The sequence below is a fragment of the Diuraphis noxia genome, unplaced genomic scaffold (assembly GCF_037042655.1).
Source record: "Diuraphis noxia isolate RWA-SAM2 unplaced genomic scaffold, SU_Dnox_SAM2 contig0002, whole genome shotgun sequence".
Classification (NCBI taxonomy): domain Eukaryota; kingdom Metazoa; phylum Arthropoda; class Insecta; order Hemiptera; family Aphididae; genus Diuraphis; species Diuraphis noxia.
The window spans coordinates 22189486-22202816 of NW_028301712.1; the positions used below are offsets into that span (position 1 = coordinate 22189486).

At 24.5% G+C, this 13331-nt stretch overlaps 1 protein-coding gene across 1 annotated transcript in view; it reads right to left on the reverse strand.

Annotated features, from left to right (window-relative positions):
- dcma (syntaxin-like domain-containing protein decima) overlaps positions 1-5821 on the reverse strand; it is a 235156-nt gene extending 229335 nt beyond the window's left edge. Inside the window, exon 1 of the mRNA XM_089218925.1 lies at positions 5612-5821. Within this exon, the coding sequence (XP_089075051.1) occupies position 5612 (1 nt within the window). The 5' untranslated portion in view covers positions 5613-5821. The remainder of the gene's footprint in view (positions 1-5611) is intronic.
- Between the last annotated feature and the right edge of the window lie 7510 nt (positions 5822-13331).

A 13331-nucleotide genomic window follows, 5' to 3' on the forward strand; every position in this document is an offset into this window, starting at 1 on the left:
TTGTATAGAGGCATCTAGGTTGTCGATTAGAACATATGAAAGAGCTACAGTCTTTTTTATGAATACTGAAAAATCATCATCATTTTTATATCTTGAAGCAAAACCCATTTCGTTTATTTTTTTATGAAAGTGTTTTGTTAGATGATACAAACAACCATGAATTTCAGCGTCAGGGTATTTTATTTTTTTATAGTATTAATTACTGATAATTCAAAATCACATGAAACTGATCTTTGATTTAAACCAGGTTTTAATAAATTTAACTTATCAAATAATTTACTATATAATTTATTAAATGTTAAACATTTAATTAAATATACAACTAGATAAACTTACTATGGATCACTACCGAATATAGAATACCTATCAAAAATAGTTATTTTCTAGACAACATTTCTGTTTGTAAATTGTAACTTTAATCCCATTATATTAATACAATGAGTCATACTCCACGCCATGCATATTTCGACAGTGAAATTGGACATGCCAATCTCTTATGCTAATGCATTCAGACAACCTGGCCCTTTCGGCTTTCATAGCCGCTAAAGCATGGTTCTATGATATATTAACCGATCATACCCAGACACACATTGGTTAGATTTTCCAGATTACGACTGACTCAATAATATCATTCCTGTACAGTGTACACACAAATTGGATTTTTTCCTTATAATTGTGTTGCAAATCTATGACTTATCTACATCTTTACTACCCTTATTTAAATACGTAAAAGCTGTAAATAACAATAATTATCTGACCTTATCTAAACCTAAATTAACCTTTGTATGTTAATAACAATTAAGTCAAATTTTATATAGGAGGTTAGTTTTATTTATAAGAAAAGGTGTATTATATACCTATTTACAAAAATATTAAGAAATTTTAATTAAACAAATTCGCATAAACAAATGATTCCCTCTCAATATTAGTATTGTAAATATGATACACTTTGAGATAAAAAAAAAATATTCATTTAAGTATAAACTACCGTTAACAACCAAACATAATATTCCTAAAACAGTAAAAAAAGGTAATGTGGTTAACTTTATAGTTTTCAATGAATAACTTTAAAAAGATATTTTTTTTTTTAGGAAGGGCTAGGGATAAACAATTAACTTAGAATAGAAACAAAATAATAAATTATATAATAATAACTAAACATCTTAATTATATGGCATGCTATAAAAATACACATATAAAAAAAACATTTTAGGAAGAGGGAATAAAAAAATAAAAAATGTATATCATTTAATAATCAATATATTGTTAATTTATTGTTATAACGATGTTATCATGAATGTGCTTGGTATCATTATAAAAATCAAGAAAGTCTATCTAACTAGTCTAAAGTCAACATGAATCACATTTTTTTTTCAAAAAAATCTTGGAGAGTTGAAAGTATAACTCATCCACTGTATAGGTTTCTACTTTCTACTATAAAATAGTAATATTCGCCAAACATGGAAATGTGGAGTTTTAGGATTCTACGATCCCGTAATTACGCCTGCGATCTCCACCTTTCCTTTCTCTTGGATTCTCTATCATTTGATTCAGATGATGGTATAGGTAGGACTCAGATCCATATGCGAATATGCGCATATTTATATAACTGACATAAAAATGTCTGATTGAAAATCTTTAATTATTTGTAGGTATAGATTCTAATGGTAAAATATACATTTACATAATATTATTGAGTAAATGTATATTTAATATATTTAGTTTACTTTTACTGTATTTTATCATATGTGTTTTATATATATTTTATGGACCAATACAAACTTAAATTAAATGTTTTAAATTATAATATACATTTTTATAAGTTTTATTTGAGAGTTGTCAGTTATTTACCTAATTCAATTTTTCACAAACACAAATACAATACCGATGTATTTCCTAACGTTATACTTACAACAATATGAAATTCGCTTTTTTCTCGTGAAATTTGTGAACGATATGATTTTTTTATATGATGAATTATGATAAAGTTAAGATTGAAAAACAATTCTGTAGTCCTACAAAGTTTCCAAAATAAATTACACATACAACTTTTTTGTAGATTTCAACTTTGCATTTTTATACCAGATTATTTATTGTTTACTTAACTTATTTTATCTTTAATAATTTTGAATACATGTATTTATATGTCTTATATACTGATATATTCTAATTCATACAACCATGGTTATGCAATGAATCATATTATACAATATCATGATCGTTTCATTAACATCGGGCCATATCTCAAGAAACATGATTATTTTCCATGATTTATGCTTTCACGTTGAACATGTATAGGTACTAAATATTGAATATTAGTGGTTGAAAAAAGCTGATATTTTGTACATTTATTGTATTCCATAATATTTTATCAAGTCTGAAAAAGTTTTTGAGATATTTTAGATCAAGAAATTATTTTTTTTGTAACGACTTCATTAGATTCGACGCCAAATGCATTATATATACGTTCAATTTCTTTATTATTTCCTTTGTTTTATTGTCTGGCTGCCGCTGAATAAGTAGTGACTATAAAAGAAGTGAAAAGTTAAAATAATAATAAATTATTACTTGGATATTCTATTTAATAAATATCAGCTTGAATATATTATCACAAGAAACGTTCAAATTTTTGGTGAAATTATTCTGTATAGTACTAGTTCATATTTTCAGCTTATGTTAATGTTAAAATATATATTATGTTGATATTTTTTTTTTTTTTTGAAACATACTACATTTGTTAATAAATATTAACTAAAAAAAATTAAGTTATAATTCTAGAAAATGGGGTAGGTTTGGATATTTATAGTTTATCTATAACATTCCTACTAAAAAGATAATAATTTGTTTATTTTACATACGTAAGATTATATTTTTAAAATATAACATTAATGAATCTTAAATTACAATTGAATGACGATTAATCGCAAGCTGATGATTGAAAAATGATAAATAACATTAAGATAGTTTGAAATTCAAAGCCCGTTTTATTCATAATAATTAGCATACTCTATGAAACCTATAAATAGATAAAAATATTTATTTTGAAATATTTCTTTACACATTATTCTTATAATTTTATATGTGATCAATATCCCTAAATTACTATAACCTAAACAGCCTTCACCACTCTAGTTTTTTAATAAACGAACATAAATGTAGGTATGACTAATTTCAAATATAAAATAAAATAATTTATTAAAAATATTTGCATCATAGCAAAATAAAAAAAAAATAAAACTTTATATATACTGTATTACATTTACTATATAAATTCAAAAGATATAAAAAACAAAATCGTAAATTAAAAAAATATCAAAACATTTTTCATAATTGTTTAAAAAGAAGCCAAAAGGTTTAATATGTTACTCCAGAGCACTACACGATGTGTACCTACATAGACTCTTTTTAACGATTATATTTTTCACTTTACATGCACTAACAAATAGCTTTGAATAATACAACAAACTAAAAAGTAAACCTTAATAAAGTTAAAATCAAAAACAATTATTTTATCTTTTTGGATATGAATGAAAATTATAAATTATAAATAAATTGGGGAACTCAAGCTTTTTCTTGTATCTCGATGGCTTGAATAATTTAAACATATTATATTCTAACATGGAAATAATAAGCAAATGACGCAATTTTATGGACAGTAAATTAAAATAAAACCCGTCCACTGATCTCTAATCTAACTTTAATATTTCAAACCATATGATTTAGTTAGGTACATAAGATTTTAACTTCTATAATTGTGCTCCTTTTTTAATGCACAAATGACAGTCAAACATATTTTTATTGACTGTCCAAAGTGTGTGAAGACTAGGAAGTACTTTTCTATACCAGAAAATAAATATTTTTTGAATACAAATAAACTTCCTTATTAAAAAAAAAAAAAAACTAAATGTGTAAATTCATCCAACAAAAATTGTTCAATGTATGTATTTTCAACATGTAGAAAATACTCAAAAATAAAAATTTATTTATTTTCGATGAAACAAATGAATTAATCGTACTTTCGTTTATTTTATTAAATAACTCATAAATACAAAAAAATTTTAAGATAATAATATAACATTTGTATGCTATATGATTATGTAAGAATTTAATTTAATCTTTTAGTTATGTACATTTTTAATATTTTTATACGGAAAAAATTAATCAGTTATCAATGAAGCAAGTAATAACTATGTTCACAAAAATCTATAACGTGTTTAATGAAATTAAGTCTTAAATAAAACATTTTTCACAACTAATTTTACATTTTTACAACTTATGATATTATAGCTATATATTGTATGATATAATATAAATGTTGTGAACTAACCGCACTGGACGTATTTATGATTGTTCAATGTTTGATGATTGATGGATGGTAGCAAATTCGTATTTATTAGCTACACTTAAATAAAAATTTCATAATTCGATATCAATCTCTCTCTACTTACTAATTTATAAACAAATCTAAAATTAATGTAAAGATTTGGAATTTAATATTTAACTAAAAATATATATTTTATAGTTATTTCCATAAAAATTATAATAAAATAATTCTACAATAGACGTTTTTTAACAATACTTACAAATTTCGGGACTTAACATTTATAAATTTCACATAAATTATCACGCCCTATTCTTATACTAATATATAATATGTATAAATATAATATACAATTCATATTTTACATACTCCATTTTTAAATATACTAATAAATTGTATGCTACTTAAAGAGTATGTATAATTGTTGGTACATTTTCTAGAATAATTTCAAAATATTAAACATATTCATTCATTCTTTATAATGTAATTACATAATCTGAATTTAGTACAATATTTGCACATTGGTTTTAATATGTTTAATGTATAATTTAAGGTTTCGTTATAATATATAGTTAAACAAAATATAATTTAATTTAATTTAACTTACTAACGTTAGATAAACACAAATTTATTGTACCTTTATGTCATTAAATACCTATAAAACCGAAAGTATAGATTGACTTTTATATTAACAAATAAAGATTGGGCACATATATAAATGTTTAACGAATACTAAATTTTATATTAAGTTATCATGTTTATAAATGAGTTATTATTTTTTTTTCTTCGTATAATACTTTTTGCTTAGTGTATTTAGTTAGCAATTAAACATTCATTAATATCACATATAATTGATAAGTTCATCAAAATTATTTTCTATTTTAAACGACGTGCCTAGTCATTATTTATCGATTTATTGTAATATAAGCTTATCAACAATGTTCCTTTTAAATAAAATATATATTATAATCATGATAGTATGATCTTAAAATATCAACCATACATCGATTTATTGTTTGAAATACATTAACGTCCATAATTTTATTTTATTTAAAAATTCAAACAATTATCATTTGCACAATTGAATTCATTAAATTTATCAATAAATATACCGCCGATTAGACATTTTTGGACAGTTTTACTCAGTTTTACACAGTTAAGCATTTCGTATTGGAATCAAATATCAATAAAATAATATTTGGATATATAGATTAATTTTACTGTTCATATTCAAATATTCGAATTTAACACACAACATAAAACAATTATAACTAATTCATGAACACTTACTTTGGACGAATAATGAATCGTTTGTAATTTTATTATAGTTGATTTTTTAACATCGTGGTGAATAATTCAATTGAAATCACACAATTTAAAACACGGAAAAAATCGAAACGTAAAATGCAACAGCGGTCGCAGTCGATCTTAGAACATCGGAAAAAACTTATTTATGGTTTAATAAATTCGGACGGGAGAAAACACCACCGAATACTTCTGAACACGCCACTCGACTGACGTGGAAAACCACGAGGTTAAATCTCGCGCATACCCGAACGTTAGGGATTGTAGTAACCTATTCTGAAGCGGCAGCGCGTAGTGTCACAAGCAAAACAAAACAGTATTCAATGTAGTTGAATAAAATTATCATTGTAGCTGATAGTCGATTATTTATTCAAATTGATATTGGCTGAATTAAGATCATACATAATATTTTGATTTATGAATTTATTACTCTTTCGGTAAATACTTATCAAATTCTCCCAATGTGTTATTCCCATGTAAAAATTTATCGTAATAATTCATAAATAATAATTTCAATCGGTTAAAAACAAACCATAGGTACCTAATTTTAACATTGAAATAATACTACGGCGTAAATGTGTTATAACTAATGCAATATTATTTAAAATTTAATTGTAAACAATTATTTGGCAGTGGAATCTGATTGACTTTACAAAAAATCAAATTACACCGATCACAATTAATACAAATTTGTTTTATATAATTTAGAATTTGTTTAAATAGAAATATTTTTAGTATTTACCCAATATTATAACCATAATAAATAAATTTACAGCTAATGGCCTCAGTTCCGAAGATTAAATGAAAAAAAAAATTATTTTACCCTCTTTATGCTTATACTTACATGTTTGTAATACATTATTGTATACATATTTGTAAAACAAAGAAGTCAACTATACGTGTATATTTATATTTTATAGTAAATCACGAATCTACCTTATTATACACTTAATGTGTATTGTTATCACATTATTTAGTTATTAAATTATTATTGATTGCATTATAGTTACAGAATTATTACTAATACACAATAATTTTATTACAACAATGCCTGCTATGACTATATATTATGGTAGATACATCGAACACTTCATATTTATTTTTTAGAATATCGGCAGAAAGGTTGGTTAGTACAAGCAAATTGGTGAATGTTAAATTATATTTATGTTATTTATGTACCTATTCATTAATTTACCAATATTCCATTATTTCCATGCATAGGTAATAATATGTTTAGCAGTCAGAGTATTTATTATTAGTTATTACAATTAATTTTGAAACAAAATAATTACAAAGTAACATTTATACATTCAAATTTATGCAGAATATGACTAATCTTATTTTTGTTTTATTTTAATTGGATACAGTTCACAGCTGTATAAAACAAATCATAAAACAATAAATCTTGAATTTCAGATAGTTTAACTTAATATATAATGTAATAAATACATATATTTAAATCGTTCTTTATTTTCTAAACGAAAATGCAAAAGATGGCGTTAAATCTTGCTATTGTATAAATATTTATTTTACGCAATAGTTAAGAACTGTCTTTTAAAAATATAATTCCAAAAACGTTACAGTCATCGTAATAATATGATTATTGAGATTGAGAGTGTTAAAAGTAAAATGCAACTTCATTACTTTAATGTCACTTACTTTGAGTATAAAGGATCCTTAACCACATATGCTATGTAAATGTGTTACATTCATTATTATTAACTTATAACTTTTTTCTGAATAGAGATACTTGTATCCCATTATCTAAAAAACACCAATTTAATTTAAAATAATAAAACTACAATTATAAATTATAATATTACTATTGAATTAAATATCAATGTATATGGTAATAACTAATAAGCAAAGACTTTTAATTATGTAAATATGGTATATATCATTTTTAAATTGCATCTAAATCCTTCATGAAATATTTGTGTAGAAACCTTTTTTTATTTTCCATTTATTTTCATGTGAAAGAAAATTTAAATGGTATTTGACTGCCCAAATAATTTAAAAAATATTCAACGAGAAGCATTTTGTATTCTATATTTATAGTTTTTTAAATAACTTTATTGACACTTTTTAGACTACTTTACGGTTCCCTACGCCCTGCATTTGTTATACTGCCAGAAAGTGAACGTTTTGTCACGTAATGTAATTTTTCTTAATTTCCCGATCTATCAAAATTGAGTGGTTTATGTTTATTTTTCATAGAGCTTATTCAAATTATTTGAAATTTGAAAGTGTTCAAATAAATCTTTTATTTTGAGTGTAACTCAAAGTTGGAAATATTTATTATGGTAGCGAGTATTTTGTAAACTTGTATTAAATAAATCTATTTTATAAATGTATTATTATATTTATGAAGCCACAACAAATTAGAATCTCACTCTTTTTAATCATGGAATATGCATTATATGAATAACATATTTATTTAACCTGAAAAGATTATTTTAGTCGTAATACTGTCGTTATAAATAGCTCGTGAACAAGGTTTTATCTTTCATTAATTGTAATGTTGATAACTATAAATCAAATTATTAGGTACTGAAATTTTGGAAGTAGTCAATTCAGTTGGTTTTTCATTGGGATAACATAATATCGTCTAATACTGATCAAAACCATTACAATTTTATAAAAAAAATTATTTAAAAATATTTAATTTTTTTAGTAGGTACCTATAGTTAAATTAGTATGCAAGTACAACATAATATGTTTTTCAACGTAATATTCAGTTTTTTTGCGGGAATTGAGCTTAACATTTTTACCTTTATATGCGTAGCATAAAAGAGATACTAAAACCTCACACGGCTTCCGTGAGTCTTGATAACGTTCTAATGAGGCTAAAGTCTCTGAATCTTCCATCACATTAACCGCTTATGTTGATACAGCTAGTGTATTTGAGGATACTGATATATTTGCAAATGTAATATGAAAGCTGTTTTGTGGCGCTGTTATTTCCAAAGAAAACAAAAAAAATATTCCTTATATGTATTTTGAAATATTATAAGTGCTGTGTTATATTTTAACTATTTGCATGGAGTGTAGTGAATTATAAGCTTAGTTAAATATCTCAATAAATGTTTATAAACGCTCTGTTCTAGTCTTCAGGATACAATAATCATGATATCCAGTAATAAAAACTTTTAAAAATTACGTTCATAAATCATGTTATCTTTTTAATCACATCCATCATAAGGTTCCTCGGTAATGGACGAGAAAAAACATTTTCAAGTATCTAATAATATATTATAAGCTTTTCGTTTAATAAGGCAATTTTTTTTACGACATATCTTTATGTGATATAAAGTAACCAGTTATTTTTAAAATAATTATTTTAAAACCTTTATTTTTATTTTTCAGTCATACCTATTAGTAATACAGAATTTACATCACATATATTACAAAAAAAAGTCTACGTATAGAATATTCATAGAAACACTTGACATACCAATAAACAGTTGTTTGATTGAAAATTATTATTAAACATATTTTTAATTTATTTAAAATTGCATGCATTTATTTGACTATTATTATTATTTGGTTGATATATTTACATACTAAACAATTTATTTATATTATGAAACGATAGGGACTGTATAAATGGATAAATGAATAATCTTGACAAAATGATATATACGCAATATAATAGCATTTTAACCGTTGATTTAATAAATTAAAAACATAAGTAGCAGATACCAACCAATATAGTCTATACCAGAGGTTCTCAACCAAAGTGCCGCGAATTGTATTTAGGGTTCCGTGATGTTATTTGAAATATATTTTTTAAGAAAAAAATAATAAAATATATCGTTAATAATGTTCAATCTAATAATTTGTTTTATAAAATATAATTTGTTTTTATACTTATACTATTATGCTTACATCTTGCTAATTTATAATTACAGTGAAACCTCCTTTAACGGACACCACTTAATAGCGGACACCTCCAAATAACGGACGGAATTTTGGGAACGGTGAAATGTGTACTCACTGTATTTCCCCTCTTAATAGCGGACACCTCCAAATAGCGGACGACGATTAAGCGACCGAGAGTGTCCGGTATTTAGAGGTTTCACTGTATATGGCACTTTATACACTACCAAATAAAACCAAAGTAGACCAAAGGGTGCCTCCGGATTTATATAAAATGTCCAAGGATGCCGTGAGTCAAAAAAGTATCTATATAATAGTCATCACATAAAATATTATTTTAAAAAAAAACCCATATCAAATTTCTAAATTTCCAATGAACAACATCAAAATATATTTTATTATCATGTTATTATTTCTATGGTAATTATCAAGGCTGGGCATTAACGAGTTAAAAAGTTAAGTTACTTTTAACTAAGTTATTTAACGAGTTACTTTTATTTTCAAAAGTAACTTCCAGCTTAACGAGTTTCTTTTTTTTTTAAACAACTTCTAACTTAACGAGTTAATTTATTAATTTGTCCTAAAATAAATTTCATATATTTAAAATTATATTTTGATTTTTATAACTTATTGATATTATATATATAAAAATAATAATTGTGGGAATAACCAAATACTTTACGATATGAATGTGAGTGTTTTGCATTATTTCTATATATTTGAAATTTCAATAGATATTAGAATAACGTTTATAAGTACAACTATCTACCTATATAAAATTTGGGAAACGATTTACGAGTAATAATAATAGTATTAGATAATAATATTTTATTTTATTCTGCTTATTCACAGAAAATATGTATATATTATTATAAAACAAAAATGTTATAAGACCATAATAGGGGTAATCATTATTTTGAGAAAAGAAAAACATATTATTTAATTTCCTTGTATACAGAGATAATATACTCTTACTAATTTAATGTTAGATTTTATAATTGATTGAAGTATGTAAGTAGTACTTACTAAATACCTACTGTAATTAATACAATTACATATGTTTATTGAAAATAGTTAGACTTCCATTATATTGTGTTATTTGTTAAGCTTTGATAAAAATGTATGATAATTTATTGTACATGAAAAAAGAAAATTAACTTATTTTTTACTAAGTTAAGTTACTTTTTTTTCAAATTAACTTTTAACTTTTAACGAGTTAAATAAATAAGAAAACTAACTTTTAACTTTAAACTTAACTTACATTTTTCTGTATTAACTTAACTTAACGAGTTAAAATAATTAGTTAACTTGCCCAGCCTTGGTAATTATATGGATGAATATCAAATGTGTACTACGATTTTTATGATACAATTATTGAGGTAAATAATAATCCATGGTGATAAATGTATTTTATTTATAATTTTTATGATGCTTAATGTTGATCTGAATCTTAAACATGCACACAAAACCAAACATCGGTGTAATTAAATGATTTTCTGTTAAAAAAACTATAGTTGTTGTTATTCTCGATATTTATTTTTATAATACATTAATATTGTATTATACAATTATTTCAAATCAATTGGCTGGCGTCGTGTATAGGCAATTTCGGTACTTCTATGAGTAGGTATCTTTCACATGGTATCTCACGCCGTCACCATAAACGAATCTATTATAATAATATTGAATTATATGGGAATATTTTTATTCCGAAGAACCTATTTTCTAGTGTGTAAACGCTTTCATGTGGATACACTTATTTCGAATAGGATTTTTTTTTTAAATTTTACCCTACTAAAATGTTGTCGTAATACAATTTATTATTGTATTACGAATATAATACAGTAATGGATTCAATCGTAATTAATTTTAATGTGTTTATTTAATGGTTAAGAAGAGGACTACTATGATAAATACTTTAGTTCACCATAATATTTTTTACTATTTTCTAAAAGCTTAGCTCTGGGTAATAAAGCTATTATTATATTGATGTTATGATTATGCGTTTCAAAAGTTATGGACAATTATAATATCAGTAGGTACCTAACTGATAAAATATTAACCAAAATTAATACGTTATGGATTTAACTTTTTTAATTTATAAGTCAATTTTGAATAGTTTTCTTGCAAGAAAATAAATTGGTATAAATACAAACAAACTCATTTTAATTCAATTATTTTTTGTCAATAATAAGTTATTAATTCAAAAATATAATAGCCCTACCTATCCAAACTTGGATGTACAAAGTATACAAAATATGAATACAGTGTACGTATCTCAAGCACACTCACCTTAACACCAAATATTTGTTATGTCTACCTACCACTGCTACTGCCTATTACATGATGATTACATCTAAAACACTTATATAAAATGTATTATTGATGAAAATTAACAATTAAAAATTCTCTCAAAACATAAAACGTGCACATTAAATAAATTGTACAAAAAAAATAATAATAAATAGCACGCATGCACAGTGTAGGTTCGTTGTAAGAATACTATAGATATATACTTTAACTACTTAGTCGTTTAAGTTAATTTCAATAAATAATATGTCTCACCTATTTATTAATATCATATTTCTACGTAATATTTCCTCAACTTGTTTCATTTATACGTTATACAATCAGCTACGTTTTAGTGTATATGAAATATTTCCATCAGCTGTGACCCACGCCGCGTACACTATTTGATCCCCACTCCCTTTGAAGAGAATTTCTTTCTGTCTCAGAAATTCTCTCTCGATTGTTTCACTCACCATATCCAACTCCCCTGCATCAGCATCCTCTGCGTCACAGTCGTGTACACAATAATTCCCATTATTAATGACGCCCCAGGCTTTCTTGCTTACAATTCTGTATCATTATAAATTAGTTTTTAATTATATTTAACAATCAATTCGCTATAAAATGTATTTACTCTAACAATCATTCTACGATATTAATAAAAAAAAATAAAGAATATTGAATTTTGAATACATATTTTTATTTATCAATTGTTATTTCGTATTTATATGCTGTTAAAAAAACAGCTATAAAATATACAGACCAAAAAAAAAAAAAAACACAAACACAAAAAATGCATTTATTGTAGTAGTGAAAAATCAGGTAAGTGATTGACACTCTGCAGCACATTAGATGCCTAGAAACTAGAAAGTCACTGGAATTGGTGTGTTAAATTTAAAATCAATAATCGTAGTTCACGAAAAAGTACTCTAAGCAAAGGCGGTTTTTCAACCTGTAATATTACTAGGTGAATTGTATGATATTATTGTGATTAGAGTAATTTATTTAAATTTTAGACATAAATACTACAGCAGGTTTAGTAAATTTTTGCCTACGCACCTATTAAATGTCCTAAGCGAACTGAGTCATTCTGATCGACACGTTGCAAACTTCATCAAAAAGGATCATATTATTATATTCATGTTTCCTATAGGTTCCCAATTTAAACTTACGTTGTACATTTTTTTTTTGCTCATACTACTTTAATTATTAAGCTACAATAGTAATGTTACGTATAGGTACTTACAACCTACTTACAAGAAACTGATAATAAAAAAACAATAAATATACCTATAATATATACAGTGGACCTCGATAATTCGAATCGGTTGGAGCCGAAAAAAATTTGAATTATTGATAATTAAACTTCTGGAAGTTCACACATATTATGTATTGTAAGAAGGGTCTAAGGCATTCCTTTGAGTTATCGAAAATTCAACTTATAGAGGTTCCACTGTATATTGTTATATATTATATTAACACTAAAAATAATGGAAAAAATTTGGAAAATAATATTTTTAATACTGACTGACAAAAA